Here is a 19,261-nt window from a genome sequence, read left to right on the forward strand (position 1 = left end):
TAATCGTTTTTAAACTAAATTCGATAAATAAAATATATATCTGAAATAATTATGTGGCAGTGCGCCCCAATCCCTCCTTGCCTGCGATCGTTCAACCCGCAAAAAGCAAAAAGCGTAGACAAAAGTCATTGCTTGTGCGGGGCAAGAAGAAGCAAGCATCTGCGTACGTGCATTTAAGAATGTATGTGTGATTATCACATTTGTGTAAATACGCATAATAAGAAAATATTCAATAAACCTAATCATATGAACATATTTTCCTGATATATTTTAATTATGTTAGGAAGTAAAATATGCTATTAAAGAAATTGAATTATGATATGCTTAGACTCCAATTAATAAAATAAAAAAATTAAATTAAATTTTGAGTTTTATGTATTTTACGATTCGAACGTATATGCTCGTATTCGGATTGAGCTTAACTCCTTCACGCCTACGACCTAAGCCACTATATAAATGGAAACGCGGCCGCTTAAGTTGGAAAAATTGCATATCAAAGGTTATTTTATTATGAATTCTGGGGTTTTTGCCAGTAATCCTCCTTTTTAATTCAAAAGGCTTTTCATAATTATAAATTTGTCATATCATAGAAATTGAAAACATAAATCTAAATAGGTATGCGCAACGATTTTTCATATAGGAATATTCGTTGTGTCTATTTATAGCATTTCGCATATTGTGTGGTGTATTTTTCTTTTTCGAAGTTATATTTTTCGATGTTCCCTCATGTGGAATTACAAATTAGTACTCAAAAAGTTTTCAATTAACATTTGCTCCTTCTCTATTCACTAACATTCTCTGATATAAACGTATAAGAATATAAGCCAAAAGGCTAACATGCAGATGTAATATCAAAGCAAGTCTCTGAGAATAATTTTCATTGAATTCTCAGCTCTGTTCACTCTACACTGTTAAAATTTCTCCTTCCGAGCCAGATTTGGTGAAATTCACTAATAAAATCTTGTTAGGTTTTGACAATGCACACGCTGGTCCGCAATTGAACCTTCTCTATGATATAAGTACGTTCTCTGGTTTTGGCATCACGATATGTTATGTTATTTACTGAAAAAGTAGCTCTTTCATTAATTTACCCCTCAGTTTGATACTATTGGTATTTCGGAGGACTTAAAACGGCATATTGCGATTTCTACTATTTCTGGACTTTAAGTGAATAATTGTAATTCGATAACGTTATTTACAGTGGCGGACAAAAGTCTACATACACTCCCTGTTTTCGTGGTTCTGAAAGTATAAACACTTTTCAGAAAAATATGTTGAAACCGTTATATACTAATCATATTAAGCTCAAAAAATTTACTATTTAACTTTGAACAAAAAAGTTATGGACGAAAATCCCACAAATTGCGTTGACAAACGTCTACTTACAGTAAAACGGTAATACTATATTTAGTTTGATAACGGTAAAGTTCCTTTATTTCCTTTTATCGTTTTATAATTTGGTTATTATTAAGCTTAGTTGCAGTCTGGACACCTTAATAGCTACAATAACCTCCCGAAAATAAATATCGGTTGGCATAAAAAATTTGGTGATAAAATATTTAAAAAAAAACAAATTATATGTTATATTAATTTTAAAGAAAAGTCCAGCGACGGTACAGACATTGCAAAAACTTCAAAACTAGCGGTTCTACTGAAGTAAAGCTGCGCAGTGGTCATTCGAGAAAGCTATCTCGTTGGAATGTCAGCTTGAATCTTAAAGAAGTGGACAAATATTCAAAAGTCAGTGATCCAAAATTTGCCGAACACATAGCAAATAGATCAGTAAAGAGTATCTATCAAAAAACAATGCAAAGAACTTTAATCGATAACGGCTCCCACAGTAGAACACTACACAAGAAGCCTCTTATTTCAGAATAAGACGAAAATTTCGTATAGAATTCGCTAAATAACATGGAGAAAAGGGGATGGATTTGGAGGTAAGCTAGAAAAATAAATAAATCTTTGTCGCTTTTATTTTCAAAGAACGCATAGCAGCAGCTTGCAACAGCATTACTTCTGCAGAGTTGCCAAATTTAGTAGAATCGATGCCAAGGCGGCTTCAAGCGGTTATAAATACCAATGGGGGCCCAAATTAATCCTAAAATGCAATAATACGCTGAATTACGCACATGTCCGGTCAGGCAGTATCGAGCTCAAGATTATTAATATATTCATCCCCAAAGTTACATGTTGCCCCACAGGATATCACATGAACATAGGTTCGCTACTTCGTGGTGAAAACGATCTTTGGCACTCCTGCCTGTCAAACGATCGTAGGGGAATGGAGCTGGCGGAACAGATTGACGATTCGGCACTCTGCGGAATGAATAACGAAGCCCCCACCAGAATTATGGGCACCTGAAATAGCTCGCCTGATATTACCATCGCTAGCGGTGGTCTGATAAATAGCATAACCTGGCGACCTATGCTAGCTCTCGCATCAGACAATCTGTCCATAATTATCTCGATCGAGAAACCTTCCGACTTTATTTCTGTGAACAGACGCACCTTTATCAACTTTAACAAAGCTAACTGGGTCGGTTTCACAGAACTTACTGAGAGCATCTTTAACGCACTACCCACGCCTACGGACGTCGTCGTTGGCGAGCGTTAATTCCGCAAAGTAATCGCTGCTGCTACTGCTCGCTTCACACCGGCTAGAAGTATCGCGAAACTCCGCTCTAATTTCCCAGCCGAAGCAGATGTATTATCAAACGAGCGCGACACCTTACGCCATGCCGATCCCTGTAATCCCCGATGTGTAAATCTCCTTTCCCCAGTAGTGAAGACACTTGAGGAGTTGCCACTCCTCACATTCACTCACCACCTGAGTCTAGCAGACCACCAGCATGGCTTCCGAAAAGTGCATAGCACCACCACAGCACTTAGCGTCATAAACGCCCAGATAGTTCATAGCCTAAATCAGAAGCCACCCTGCGAGCGGACGATCATCGTAGCGTTGGACTTGTCAAAAGCTTTTGACACAGTCAACCACACAACGCTACTTGAGGACATAGAACAATCCACGCTCCCTCCAGGACTGAAGCGGTGGACTATGAACTACCTGAGCGGTCGGAATTCATCCGTACTATTTCGAGGTCCAAACGCCAAACTTATTATAAACGCAACAAAATCCTCAAATCGCTTACCAGCAGCTCTTGGGGAAAATACAAAGAAACGTTGCTGGAAACATACAAGGCAATCGACCGGTCTTATATTATGCTGCTCCAAGATGGTCGTCTGGATGTAGTGCAACGCAGACGAAGAAGCTTCAGATTTGTCAAAACACTACACTCCGGACTATCACGGGATACCTCTTGATGTCCCCAATAGAACACCTGCACAGTGAGGCCCTTATGCTTTCGGTTAAGGAACATAACAAGCTCCTCTCCAAGCAGTTTCTGCTGGGGTGTTTTTGACATAACCGTTATATTATTTCAATGATTTTCACAATTTTTGAGGAGGTGGTAAAAGAATGCCTCCAAAAAAAATTAGCTTTTAAATGTGGCCTGACTATCGATAGTTTTCCAGCTCTATCACAAACTAGTAAAGCTTTTTCAACCAAACTTATAGAGAAGAAGTCAAATGATAACCGCCAACTTTTTAAAAATAATTTCCGATTGTACTCAGTTGCTTTACACTAGATTACAGTTTTGTATCTTAGTTTTGGAACTTTATAGGTTTTCGATTGTCGTGTGCAATACCCACTTTAATTCGGTAGCAAGGAATACGTGTACCAAATTTTATCGAGATATTTCAATTTCTACTCAAGTTATCTATTGCACGGACAGAAAGTCACTCGAAATTCAACTCTTCCTTTCATCTTGCTTGAAAGATCTGGACTATATTGATGCCGTCCTGGAGACAAATCAAACTTCTAGCTGTAAATAAATTGAATTATAATTTGTTTGTTGAGGTCCTGTAATTCAACTATTAATTTTGGTAAAATATATCATTATATATACGCCATCTCTTGGCCAGCCGCATAAATATAGTAACAGACCCATTATAATATTATATTTTACGGGCTTAGTCCAATATTTTACGATAAGCATTGGCTGCCCCACTTTTTCTTGTAAACAATATTGTTATGCACATATCTCATTAACCCTAGTAAGATACGTCGAAATGAAAGAGACATAAAGACCGCTGAGAACACTGCGGGTTTGAAGTTGCTTCGAATACAAATGAAAGTCTGAGAGCGTGAACAAAAGTGAGTACGTCATTTCGACGTAACATTATCTTACTTGGGTTAACTTACTTTAATGGTTCATGCAAATTACGAGAGTATATGTATAATATTCGGATGCACGTGTACGTTAATGCTATTTACCTTATGATAAAATTTTATTGACACCTCAAAATATTTTGACCTCCTTTTATCATTACAAATCACGAGAGCATCTTAGGTCCGTCTCTTTATAATAAAGTTTGCCAGCGCCGAAAAAAGTCTTCAAATCTCGCAAAAAGTTTCAAATGTAATTTATCACTCTCTTACTTGTTTTTAATTTATTTCTATGAAAACCACTTTGCGTTACGAACATATTTAAAGACCAAAATTTGTAGATCAGTTTTACTAAAAAAATTGAATTCAAGACAGAAGAAGTTTTTAAATTATACTTATACTTAACATAAAAAGATTATAATTATATTTGAGTACGTACACTTGATTTAGGTTTTTCTTAAATATCTAATCAAAATAATTATAATGTACCCTACTACTATTTAGTATACCACTTCCTGTATCAGCTGGCACATAGGTGGACTCCGGTAGAAATTTGACTGAGTTACGCTTTGAAGATTGACGTTGCTTTGACTCGGGGCAATGTGTAGCATACCTCGGCTCTTCATTAATTTCAGAACACAAAGTTTGCGTTTCGATCAGTTGTAAAGTTTTTTTGGAATTCCAACAAAACTCCAAAATAGCAACAACAACTGCTAAAGCTAAACCACATAGTAAGACTACGAAAACACCTCCTTTAATAAACGAATAATTCGTTAGTGTAAGAAATACTATTTTATTTTAAGCTATTTTTACCTATATTTTCTACTCCCAATGCGTTTGCTTTCGATTCTTTACTTTTTTCTTCCCGATTGCAAACGTCACCAGTGTTTTTCCACCATTTATCATATAATATTTGTATGATCCCTTTTTCTTGTAATTCCAAGATTGCCAATGACATAGGATCACGCCAGAGGGAACCTTTTGGTGTGGCAATTCCATAACCTTTTGAATCGAGAAGCCCGCCAATTTGTGTTAAGTTACAGTCTCGCTGTACTGCGTAATCCAGCATTGTCGATTCCATAAGAAAGGCATAATTTCCTTCTATGACACGCTTAATTCCTTCCTCATAAGTCTTTACAAACACCGAAGAATGTCGAGTCTCCATGTATTGCCACATTTTTTGATAAGTGTCAATTTTCGAATCCTATAAGAACAAAAAAGTAAAAATATTATTAGAAACACTTAAATTTCAATGTAAACAAATACAGATTACAAATGTTTAAGGACATTCGGGCATTTATATATTTTTGACATTCCCGGAAAGACGATTTGGTTTTATAAGTATACGCGGGATGAGATGTAAGTTGTAAGATGTAAAAATAAACTCCATGCATAGCTGTTTAATGTAAAATTAAAATTAGTGTATCTCTCAAACCAATTACATCCAATGTGGGTAACCAGTTATCCACTGCCAAGCATAGGTATAACGCACCGTAGATTTTATAGTTTAAATCAGCTTCTTTATGCTTCTGACATGAGCCAAATCTGCTCGAAGAAATCGGTAGATATCTACTGCGGTTAGCATAGTATGACAAATAGGTAAAATTCTTCTTCTTTTTGCCATTTTTTATTACTAGTACCCAACCACTTTTTTTGCCTTCATAGCAGAAATAGTTTCTCTTAGCTGGTGTCCATCTTTGACTCGTGACCAATCAATACTGAGTCCAGTAAGCACAAAATTGCCTGAGATTTTAGTAACATATCTTACCATTTAACGCGTTTACGGGTCGCATTGAGTGGAATAATTTTCCGTTTTCGCCTGCGTGGTAATTCGAGTATTTATTTTGTCCTATTTATATTTTAATGTTGAAGTTACTTTATGTATGATATGATAAGTTTTTGTTTGAATGTGATTTGTCTGTTGTTAAGTTAATTTAAAATTTTACATTCGAATTGACCTTGGGTTAGTGAATTTGAAATGTATACCAAATCGAGCGATCCAAGTTTTTATTAACGTCGCGTTGTCACTGGAATATCAGAATGTGGTATATTGTGTATAGCGCTGTAACGCCTTTTAACATCAAAATGTAAAATTTTCTCTTGTTATTAGTAACATGGCAGAGTTGATCAGAGATTCTGGATGGGCGCGTAAAGCTGCATGGAAAAATTTTATTTTGAAATTCTTAATTTCATCACATGATTCTTAAGTGCATTTATTTTTCGTTTTACAAGTTTGATATTACTTGGTATACATGTTTGGAGGGTATTCTGAATATGTGCTGCTCTCAGTATAGGTTAGATTAGGATATATTGGCTGACTGTTACACCATACATAGAAATACAGATCATTTCATCATTTGTAATGCCAGATGTGTAGTTTCAGTGTAATATGAGCTAAAGTTTCAAGTCTTTGAAAAAATGTATTATTGGGTTATTTGCGATAGTGAGTTAATTAAATAAATTAAATAAAAACTTATCACTTCGACTTTTTCTGGCAATGTCAAAATTCCATTAATTATACTTTTCGAGTAAAAATACAACTTTGTTTGCAAATAGATGCCGGAATGTCTAAATATAATATTTGCAATCTTTTTTAGGCCTCTTTGGAGCTTCTTGCTCACTTAATTTTGCTTAGACATCTGACTTATTGACCGATATATGGTATACGCTATAAATTACAATGGGAGTTTTACATTCGTTAACTCGACTTTACCCGTTTTAAGCACACGGACAACCTGTCATTAGAGCGAGACGATCTCATAATTTCTTTAAGATATCTCATATATTCGCCGATAAATGCGGTGTAAAGTTAACCGAAAGTTCGAAAATCTTTCTATTAGATATATGGAGGCTAGGCAAAGTATTGAACCGATTTATCCATTTTTGGCATGACGATTATTTCCATAAAAATGGTCTCTCTGACTTTCATTGAAGTACCTCACAGATTAACGTATAATTATTTTTGGTAAAAACTCATCCGTAGCTACTAAAGTTCACATATTCGACTTCTAGGGACTTGAAGAGTTATTTTTCCAGACTATTTTTGGACTTGAGATCCCACACCTTATATACATTTTGTGTGCAAAGTTTTATTTCGTTCGTTAACAGAGCTGAGAATTCAATGAAAATTATTCTCAGAGACTTGCTTTGATCAGAGAATGTTGATGAATAGAGAAGGAGCAAATGTTAACTGAAAACTTTTTGAGTACTAATTTGTAATTCCACATGAGGGAACATCGAAAAATATAACTTCGAAAAAGAAAAATACACCACACAATATGCGAAATGCTATAAATAGACACAACGAATATTCCTATATGAAAAATCGTTGCGCATACCTATTTAGATTTATGTTTTCAATTTCTATGATATGACAAATTTATAATTATGAAAAGCCTTTTGAATTAAAAAGGAGGATTACTGGCAAAAACCCCAGAATTCATAATAAAATAACCTTTGATATGCAATTTTTCCAACTTTTGTATATGCGTTGCGTAAGCAATATACCTATCAAACAAAAGATAACAATAAAACAGTGGCTAAGCGGCCGCGTTTCCATTTATATAGTGGCTTAGGTCGTAGGCGTGAAGGAGTTAAGCACAATCCGAATACGAGCATATACGTTCGAATCGTAAAATACATAAAACTCAAAATTTAATTTAATTTTTTTATTTTATTAATTGGAGTCTAAGCATATCATAATTCAATTTCTTTAATAGCATATTTTACTTCCTAACATAATTAAAATATATCAGGAAAATATGTTCATATGATTAGGTTTATTGAATATTTTCTTATTATGCGTATTTACACAAATGTGATAATCACACATACATTCTTAAATACACGTACGCAGATGCTTGCTTCTTCTTGCCCCGCACAAGCAATGACTTTTGTCCACACTTTTTGCTTTTTGCGGGTTGAACGATCGCAGGCAAGGAGGGATTGGGGCGCACTGCCACATAATTATTTCAGATATATATTTTATTTATCGAATTTAGTTTAAAAACGATTATAGGTATGAGTTTATGTGTATTTAGATATATATATAACATATATTATAGTACGAAAATAATTCACAAATGCATCAGTATTTTTCAATACAAATTAAGCAACATAATAATATACTAAGAGTCCTCAGTTAGAACGCCTCTGTGTATAGTGGCAAGCCAACGAAATAACGGCGAGTTCGCGCAGACATTGTGTTGTTGAAAAAACGAAAAGACGACTTTGTCGACAAACATACATACATACAAACGAGCCCGCATACATATTGACGCCAAATTTTGTGCATCGTCGCGGAGTTGACAAAATTTGTTTGAATCGACAATTTTGCGACAATGTCGGCTATGTTGTCTCGTTTGTCCTTTTTGCAGTGGTTTGCTATTGAAAGTTGACTTATGCTCTTTTGAAATATTGCGATTACTGATTGGGCTGCATTTTCATAACGTCGTATTTAGATAAAATGGGCTAAATCGACAAACTATGAAATAATGATAATAAGTATACATATAAAAGTACTATATGCAGTGTGCTTAGAGTATATAGAAGTAGTTAATGATTTCATATACATGTCAATTTTATATAAATTTTTTAATTTAATGCCATATATAGTGCATAATATGCAAAAATATAAATATTATTTAAACTCGCTAATAGGTCATGTTGCCAATTCTCCTCTCTGAAGGGAACATCAGACAAATTATTCAATTTCTGATTTTTAGCAAATGTTGAGAGGAAGCAGCTTGTGGGCAACATACAAATGCGAGGGGAATGGTAGGATCAATTGTAAAATTGAAACTTCTTCAATTTTACTGAAGACATTCAAATTCAATTTCATTCATTTTTATTTTCGCGCATTTGCGGAAGGAATTCTATATGAAAACCAAATGTGGTTTATCAGGCGCACAGCAAAAATAGCGCATCGCAGAGTTATGAACGAACGCACTTTGCTTTGAAGCAAACGCACGTTCCTTATGAGTGAATTTTTTGTCGTTGTAATATGAAATACTTAGAAAATAAGCCGCGAGTTCGCTTGAATATTATTGGCCGATGTTGGTGCGTCTACGTTTTTTTGTCACTTGCGCTAATGTTTGATTTTTTGCGAAAGCCATATTGAGGGACATACATATGTACATATGTGTACATATATGCAAATATATTTGGACATGCGAATGAAGGAAGGTAATTTCAAGAATATTCACATATAGACATATGAACATTGAAGCAAGTAAACAACAATAGCTGTTTGATAGGTGTGGTGACATTTTATTTTCGGGCTTCGATGTTTCCTCATCGTAATTAACATTTTAGTACAGCTAACATTTGCTTCTTCTCTATTCATTAACATTCTCTGATAATATGTATGCCAAACTGGAAATATTGACATGCCATTTGAAATATATTCCCTTTTATTGAACTTTTATTAATTATTTTTTTAAAATTATTTAATGTTAATTAATTTTTACTTTATTGTGAGTTATTAGTAATAAGTTAAAAGTATTTTGATAAATTTCTTAAAATAAATCATGTACTTAACACCATTATGGAGTCACAAAAGTACAGAATTGTGTTTTGTCGTCGGCATTTTCATATCATGTGTATATGTAAAGAAAAAGATTTGTAAATTTGTCTAAAACTCACATACATACATATGTAGAAATGCACAAGGTCAACCAATGACCGAAGCTCACGTTTTTTGCTTTCATGTCAAAGAGTCAATCTGTCGAAGGACTAACGCGACGACAAAGCGTCACCACATTGTGTTGTTGGTAGAAATTCCGAGATGTACCGAAAAAATAAACGAACGCTCGCCGATTGTTATCGCTTCCCTTGCCGCTCTAACAGCTTTGCCTACAAATCATTGTAAATATGTACATATAATATGTGTAATGCATACATATTTAGGCAGATTTTTGCGGGTCACGGAAAAATATTTTAGAATTGTAAAATATTTTATATCGACAAAAGCTTTGTTGTCACTTTTTTGTGTTTTGTGGCTTGCAGGGTTGTCACTTTTCCCTTCTAGAGGGAACATAAAAAAGTTGTTTAATTTATGATTTCAGCTTTTGCCATCATCGCGAAAAGACGCTTGTAGGCAAACGCATGCTCGAGGAGATGTGTAAAGCGTTTACTTGTATGAATAAAACGACTTGGCTTATTGCATGTGCGCCAGCGTTCATGAATGAAAATGTTGTTGTTGTGTGATTTACTACAAATCTAGAATTTGTCAATTTAGCTGCCATATGGATTTCTGACGCTGCTCATGCTATTTGAGACAATTGTAGTTTTTGTATAACAATGTTTGTATTTTTCCTATTGGCTGACATATATACATTTTTACGCTTATATGTAAATAGATTTGTATATGCATTACTTATTTTGCAATGTCATACGCATATTTGTACATACATACTTACATATGAGCAGTGCGCGCACATGTGTTTATTGATAAGTGATAATATCAAAGATTCTATAATATTTCTCAATGTGTACATACCAGAGAATGGAAATGAACTCCATATTGATATACATATGTACATACATAAATTATTAATTCTGTAACATTTGAAATTAGAAAATTATTAAAAAAGTAAAGTATATTTTTTTTGCATAATTTTTCGCATTTTATCATGCCGAATTTGTGAAAAAAATCATATTTGATAAAATTTTCATCATAAAAATCGTTTATATGACAAAAATAATCATGCATTTGTATTTTTTGTTCAAAGTATTTAATTTTTCTCTTTATGTTGGAAGATACGTCCTTTGCCAGTGAACGTTGTTATAAATTTACATTTCTGTTAAATAACTGCAAATACTACAGAAATGGTGAACTCCCTGATTTCAAGTTTTGGTAAATATGTACTTAATGACCCCCACTTCGTAGGGGGTTGGGGTTGTAAGGGGCGACACAATTAAGTGTCCTTTTTATGAATTCGAAGGAATTACCCGTCGGTCACCCCTTAAAAAAAAGTTATGGAGGGTGGAAATACAAATATTTTTTTATTAATTAAATGGCTGATCTTTTGTGCCGCGTTTTTATGGAATGAATGAATATCGGAGATCGTCGAACTCCTTTCCGCACTGGCGGCCTTCGGTCGCGCTTCAAAAAAATAACCCTGGTCGGTCAAAAACCGGGGTGTTCATAATTCAATCGCGTCAAACTCCTTTCTGCACTGGCGGCCTTCGGCCGCGCTTCAAAAAAATAACCCTGGTCAGTCCAAAACCGGGGTGTTCATAATTCAATTGCGTCAAACTCCTTTCTGCACAAACAGCAGCGAAAAGGATTATATGGATATATATATATGTATAGTTCGCGCGGAGACGGGGCGGAGCAAAAAATTGAGTTCTGACAAAACGTTGAAAAAAACCAAATGAGAACTTTGCCGACAAACATACATACATACGAGCTCGCATACATATTGACGCCGAATTTTGCGCATCGTTGCGGAGTTAACAAAATGTGTTTGAATCGACAATGTCGGTCGGCTATGTTGTCTCGTTTGTCTTTTTTGCAGTGGTTTGCTATTGAAAGTTGACTTATGCTCTTTTGAAATACTACGACTACCGATTGGGCTGCATTTTTATGCGTTATTATTAAAAATGAGCTAAATCGAAAAACTATGAAATTATGGTAATAAGTAAACTAAAAGTACTATTATATGTAGTGTACTTAGAATATATAGAAGTAATAAAGGATTTCATATAAATGGCAACTTTATATAAATTTTATAATTTAATGTCATATATTGTGCATAATATGAAATAAATTAAAAGAATATTTCAAATCGCTAATAGATCATGTTGCCAATTCTCCTTTCTGAAGGGAACATCAGACAAATTCTTCAATTTCTGATTTTTAGGAAATGTTGTGAGGAAGCAGCTTGTGGGCAACATACAAATGCGAGGGAAATGGTAGGATCAATTGCAAAATTTAAATTTTGCTGATTCTTCAATTTTACTAAAGACATTCAGATTCAATTTCATTCATTTTTATTTAAACTTAATTTTCGCGCATTTGCGGAAGGAATTTCATATGAAAACCAAATTTGGTTGACTAGGCGCACAGAAAAAAGAGCGCAGTACAGAGTTATAAACGATCGCACTTCGTTTTGTAGCATACGCGCGTTCCTTATGAATGAGTTTGTGGTCGTTGTAATATGAAATATTTAAAAAAAATAGCGCGAGCTTGCTTGAATCTTATTGGTCGATAATGGTGCGTCTACGTTTTTGTTGGCACTTGCGCGAATGTTTGATTTTTTTACAAAAGGCATATTGAGGGACATACATACATATGTACATGTGTGTACATATATGCATATATATAATTGGACATGGGAATAATATATATACATACAAATTGGTCATATGAAGTAAATAAACGACAATTGCCGTTTGAGTTCACAGAATAAGACACAAATTCCTGATTATTGTGGGTGGTGCTGCTTGTATAGCACAGCTCGCTTTTGCAAATTTACATCAAATATTTGCCCGAGTTCACATCCAAGCACAGATGTAGTTTTATTCCTTTTTTAATTTTTATAAACCATTTGTATTAAATTTATTTTAATTTAATTTTGACTTTTTTCTCATTATATAAATGTTCCTCAAAATCTATTATTTCTTTCTGTTATTATAATTTTCCCTAACACGCATGACAAAGAACATCTGCGCACACATATATTAGCTGTTCCTTTATAAGGTGGTGACAATTTACTTGGTTCCTGCTTAGAGTGGTGTAGTTTGTTGAGTTCGGTTATCATGAGGGGAAGGTACCTTTTTGACGTGGTGTAATTGAACTTTCGAATTTGCGCATTTTCGATATTCCCTTTTAATAGTTTACATTTTAGCACAGTTAACATTTGCGCCTTCTCTATTCATTAACATTCTCTGCTTATGCTACCGCTACGTTTTCGTCCACGCAATTATATGAATATTCGTTTGTACACATTAGCTAGTTCCATTGAACATGTACTAAGCTAATTATGTAAGCATCCTCTTGCAATGCTGCGTTCCCATTTTTTTGCATTTTTTTGTTTTTTAATAACTACATTATATACGAAGGAGCAATAGCTTAAAGTATGTAGTTGGGTTATTCGCCTTTTATGAACTGTTAAATTTATATAACTTATATACTTATGTATATATGCACTAATACAAAACGAAACTGTGTATTTAGCGGTATTGAAATATTGCTTAGAATATTATTCAATTAGAAGAATTTTGCAAATAAAGTTTGTCAAATAGCTGACCACACATAGCGTCATTACTCGCCCTTTGTGTTTTATCGTTGCTACAACTTCGCTTAAACTTTTCGCTTTTTCAATATTTGCGCAGTTACAAAAAAAGCTTTGTACCCCTAAATTTTTTGACGCCCAACGAAGGCACGAGTAACTTTTTTGTTCTTTCACATCATTTCATAGTGTGGCCAGTATTAGACTGCATCGTTTCACATTATCGTCGTTGGACATTATTGTCATTGGATATTATCGTCATTGGATATTATCGTCATTGGATATTATCGTCATTGGAAACACACACACACCAGTTTGGGAAAGCTAAGTCTCGTCGTTACCATTAGGTGCAGCTCATATTCTCATGTTCGTTCCATACCCGTACATAGGTATAACATGGTTTTATAAATTTTTTGCGGTAAAATCACTTATTGCTTAACTACTCACTAGAAGTAGAATTATTGTTATTTAAAATAATTTTGAAGGCTCTATAAAGCATATACAAGATCCTGTTCTGCAATGTCTTTGGACGAGCTAAGACAACAACGCGCCAGCACCAAGAAATATATTACGCGCATTAAAAATATCGACGACGCCAGCTTGCGACCAGGTGGAAAGGCTCTTTCAGCTGCGGAATGCAAATGCCGTTTGGCCTGGAGTCCTATTTTAAGCAGATTCTCTCAATTCAAACTGACACCGAAAGATTGGATGCTGATGATGGTGGACGTGCTGACCTGAAAGAACTTTACATCACAACTAAATTGATTATCCAATCGCAACTGGCAGAAGATAACAACGTTTCACTTTCGGACACAACTTGCGTGGTACAATCAAGTTCAAAACTTCTACCACTTAAGCTTCCTACGTTTGATGGCAAGTATTGAAATTATCAAAATTTTATCACCTCGTTCAAGCAAATAATTGATCGTGATTTCAATTTAACTAATATTGAAAAAATCAACCATTTGCGAAATTATCCGAAGGCGTTAGAACGGTTGAAGGTACGGTATGATAACAAACACAAATTTTTTGGAAGGAATAAATTCGTTATTTGATTTACCAGCAATTATGAAACCAAATGGTATTTAGCTAAGAAGTTTAATTGATAAAGCTAGAGCTATTTATGGTTCCTTGACATCGCTAGGTACCGACAGCCAAATATCGCAAGCTATGCTTATTCATTTAATTTTGCCGAAGTCTGATGAACAGACCAACAAAAAGTGGAAGGAGTCGATAGATTTCAGAACGCTGCCGTCATGGGAGAATTGCATCACAGTTTTGGAAAGACACTGTCAATACATGGAATCACTGCACAACACGCATGTTAGTACCTCGTCAACTCAAGGTTCTAACAAATACTCCTCTTCGAAATCAAGGAATCAACCACGAGGCTATACATTTTCCTGCTTCAACATATCGTGTAATTTTTGTTCCAGTAACAACCATAAGGTCAATTAAATTGCGAACGCTTTAAGTCATTTTACATTACTCAACGTTTCGACCATGCAAAGAAACTTGGATCAATTGCCTATCAAAGGGACATGGAGTAGCCAATTGTCCATCATAACACAGGTGCACGGTTTGTGCACGACAACACCACAGTTTACTCCACCGCGGTTCTACTCCAGTCCAACAAACACCTACTCAGGTATTTACAAAACAAGAGGCAGTCGCGCATATACACAAGAATTCATCGTTGGATAACGTCATCCTTGCAACAGCAAAAACTTTGGTTCGTGATGCATCAGGGAGCTACAGATTGGGTACAGCACTGCTAGATTCCTGTTCACAGGTAAATTTTATCACAGATGATTTTTCGCAAAAGTTGCTTCTGTCAAGAAGTAAGCAAAACATACAGATTCAAAGCATCGGTTCATCGTCAACAAATATTAAATTCAAAACCTCAACTAATATCAAGTCGCAAGTCACTGGTTTCGAACTTCCATTGACTTTTTGCATTACATCGCACATTGCTTATCACCCAGATTCTGAAATCAATATTTTAACATGAAATATTCCACACAATATAGCGCTCGCCGATGATGAATTTTATATACCAAAAAAATTGACATGTTGCTGGGTACAGAAACGTTCTTCAGTCTTCTATCTGCAAGCCAAATCAATCTTGGATCTAATTTACCCATCTTGCAAAAAACGCTCTTAGGCTGGATGGTTTCGGGACGCTATAAGACGGGCAGTAACAACATATCTAAACCATCTTGTTTATTTTTAGCCAATGAAATTGAAAAAAGTCACTACCATACCAGAGGCTTGGACTCGTGATCAACAGAGTTGTGATCACATATACAATTCAACTGTGTCAAGAAGATCTTGCGGCAGAATAGTTGTCAAATTACTCTTCAAGCATCTGACGTGTTTGGGCGAGTCATATACTACGGCATTGAGACGATTCAATGCACATGAACGTCGATTAGCCAACCAGCAGAATTTAAAAAACAATACGTTGAATTTATGAGCGACTACGAGAGTTTGGGTCATATGAGCGTTGTAAAAAAATTCAAATCTCAGCGTGCTAAAACCAGGAACTACAACAACAAAGCTTCGAGCAGTATTTGACTCTCCCTGTCGAATTTCATCCCAAAATTCATTAAACGATATTTAGATGGTTGGCCCTGTAATTCAGTGCGAACTTTTTCTTCTTCTTCTTCGTTTTCAATTCCACACTCACTGCCGACATAGTCAAGATGTATCGCTAAGTATGAATGCACGAAGATGATCGGAAGTTGCAGTACATTCTGTGGAGGAGTTCACCAACTGATGATATACGCACGTACCAACTAAATATTGTAACGCATGGAATGGCTGCTGCACCATATCTTGCTATACGGAGTTTGATCTATTTAGCTGAGTAGCATTCAGAACAATTTTCAATTGGCGCAAAAATCGTGAAGTCATCATTCTACGCACACGACCTACTCTGTGGTGCTGATACTCTAACCGAACTTGCACAGATAAAGCAAGAGGTAATACAACTGTTAGAATTAGGATAGTTTAAATTAACAAAGTGGCATTCCAATTATCATCAATTCAGAGAAGACGACTCTATAAAGGAGCATGTACGTTTAGATACATCCATCACTAGTACACTTGAACTAAAGTTGAACCAAAATTTTGATTGTTTTATTTTTTTTAATTTGAAGCCAAACTAGCACTGACTGGTCGACTTACAAAACGTTCCATCCTTTCTGTTGCATCATCACTTTACGACCCACTTGGACTTTTAGTTCCTGTTGTTATAACTTCGATAATTTTATTGCAAGAAATATGGCTACGGAAGTTGGATTGGAATGAATTTTTGCCTCAGGATATTGAATTTGCTTAGAAAAAACCTCTTAATTGCTTATCGGAGCTTTTACTAATTAAAGTGCCAAGGTCCTGTTTTTCGACAGATGTGGAATCTCTTCAGATACATGGATTTTGTGACACATCGATTCGTGCATATGGCTGAGCAATACATACTCGCGTTATCAACAAATGTGGCACTATTACTACCATTCGCCTACTTACTGAGAAGTCTGGAGTGGCACCTACCAAAAACCAATCGTTACCCAAATTAGAACTTTGTGGGGCTCTTCTTCTGGCTCGTCTTTTAGCAAAAATCAAACCAACAATTTCTAACAAATCTTTGAACATTTTCTTTAGACAGACTCACAAATAGTACTACGTTGGCATTCTGCAACACTTTCGACTTTTGCTAGTAATCGAATTTTTGAAATAGAAGATTTAACCAAAGGTTTCCATTGGAGACATGTACTAACGCATTGTAACCCCGCGTATGTTATCTCTAGATGATGTACTGCAAAGGAACTTGTTAATTCAATATAGTACACCGGACCACAGTTTCTATACTCAGCTACGTTGATATCGACATGTAAGTTGTCGATAGGGAGAAACGAAAATCAGCATTCAATACTATTGTTAGCACCAATTACTTTTGGAAATTGTGAATCAGCGGGTATACACCAATAGCCTTCCTTAATACCTTGGATGTTCCGCTTCATTAATAAATTTCGACATGGTACAAATCTTAATGAATCATTAACACCTTCACCGCAAGAGTTACATTATGCCTTTCTTTGCATAATTTCGAAATGTTCAACACAAACATTTCGCTAATGAAATTCATCTTTTACAGAAAGAGTTTACGATAAATGGCCCGTTATAAAAGTTAGAGGTCGATTGGAATTAGCAGATATTCCAAAAGAAAGGAAACACACCATGCTGTGGCCACGCAAATGCGAAATTTTTGTGCATTACGTTCGCCATCTACATCGGAAACATTACCATGCAGAACCAAAGACGCTCGTAGCACTGATAAGACTTCAGATTTGGAGATCGTGCACCCATTGTATACGTTATAAGCCGAAGCTGATGAAGCAAGTAATGGGAAAATAATGATTACCTGCGGTGCGAGATTGATTTCTGCGGTCCAGTCAACGTATTTTTGCGTATTCGAGGCAACACCTTATAAAGCGTACATTGGGATCTTCGTTTGTCTAGCGACAAAGGGGGTTCACTTCGTACTAGTATCGGATCTATCCACGGACGCATTCTTAGCGTCATTGAAGCGCATGATTGGAAGAAGAGGTCTACCCTCTGACATCTTTTGCGATAACGCAACAAGTTTTGTGGGTGCTTGCAACAAACTAGCTGAATTAAAGCCATTTTTATTTAAAACCGAAAACAAGATGCTATTATCAAATATTGTGCTAATGAATTTATAAATTTCAATTTTATTCCTCCTGAAGCACTTCATTTTGGTGGTATTTGGGAGGCAGCAGTCAAAAATGCAAAATCAACAGCTAAGGAACTAACAACAGTCCTGGTTGAAATAGCAGCTGTATTAAATTCTCGGTCAATAACACCAATGTTATTGGATCCAACCGATTATGGAGTATTAACTTCGGGGAATTTTATTATTGGTAGTGCACTTAGGGCACTCCCAGAGCGGAGATTGTCAGCAACGTACAACGATGGAACCAGGTCACAAGCATTAAACAGATGTTTTGGAATGAATACATCAACGAACTTCAAGTACGATCAAAGTGGTTTCCGGAGCGACCAAACATCAACAACAACTCAATGGTTATCATCCACGAAGATAACTTACCACCACAAAAATCGCACATTGGAAGAGTTATAAATTGTATTCCAGGAAGGTACTCTAAAGTGCGTGTGGTGGAAATTCGAACAACGAAGGAAATCGTTCGGAGAATTTACAAGCTGGCTTCTACCTGTTTGAAATGCCTTTCAATGGGGCCGGGATGTTGAGTCACCGATTGAGAACCACTTCATTCTACGGTCCTATGTTCTAATATATTTTTTGTTATTTCTGTTCTTTGTTTATTGGCCTAATATTAAAGGGCAACCATTAAAAGTCATTCAACTCAATGCAGTTAATAATTGTATTTGCATTGTGTACATACATATTTGCTTGCTTTGTACACTTATGCTACCGCCATGTTTTCGTCCACGCAATTATATGAATATTTGTTTGTACACATTAGCTAGTCCCATTTAACATGTAGTAAGCTTAATATGTAAGCAGCCTCTTGCAATGCTGCTACATTATAGACGAAAGAGCAATAGCGTAAAGTATGTACTTGGGTTATTCTCCTTTAATGAACTGTTAAATTTATATAACTTACATACTTATGTATATATGCATTAATACAAAACGAACCCATGTATTTAGCGGTATTGAAATATTGCTTAGAATATTGTTTAAGGAGAAAAATTTTACAAATAAAGTTAATCTAATTGCTGACCACACATAGCG

At 35.4% G+C, this 19,261-nt stretch overlaps 1 protein-coding gene across 5 annotated transcripts in view; it reads right to left on the bottom strand.

Moving 5' to 3' along the window:
• Positions 1-4,559: 4,559 nt before the first annotated feature.
• The window catches only part of LOC106624584 (glutamate receptor ionotropic, kainate 2), a 1,058,023-nt gene continuing 1,043,321 nt past the window's right edge, over positions 4,560-19,261 (bottom strand). For all 5 annotated transcript variants that reach the window (XM_070112613.1, XM_070112614.1, XM_070112612.1 and 2 more), the window contains 2 exons: positions 5,039-5,429; positions 4,560-4,977 (listed from right to left, as the gene is read on the bottom strand). In XM_070112613.1, coding sequence (XP_069968714.1) covers positions 4,691-4,977; positions 5,039-5,429 — 678 coding nt within the window. In that variant the 3' untranslated portion in view covers positions 4,560-4,690. The remainder of the gene's footprint in view (positions 4,978-5,038; positions 5,430-19,261) is intronic.

Source organism: Bactrocera oleae, chromosome X (assembly GCF_042242935.1).
Source record: "Bactrocera oleae isolate idBacOlea1 chromosome X, idBacOlea1, whole genome shotgun sequence".
Lineage (NCBI taxonomy): Eukaryota > Metazoa > Arthropoda > Insecta > Diptera > Tephritidae > Bactrocera > Bactrocera oleae.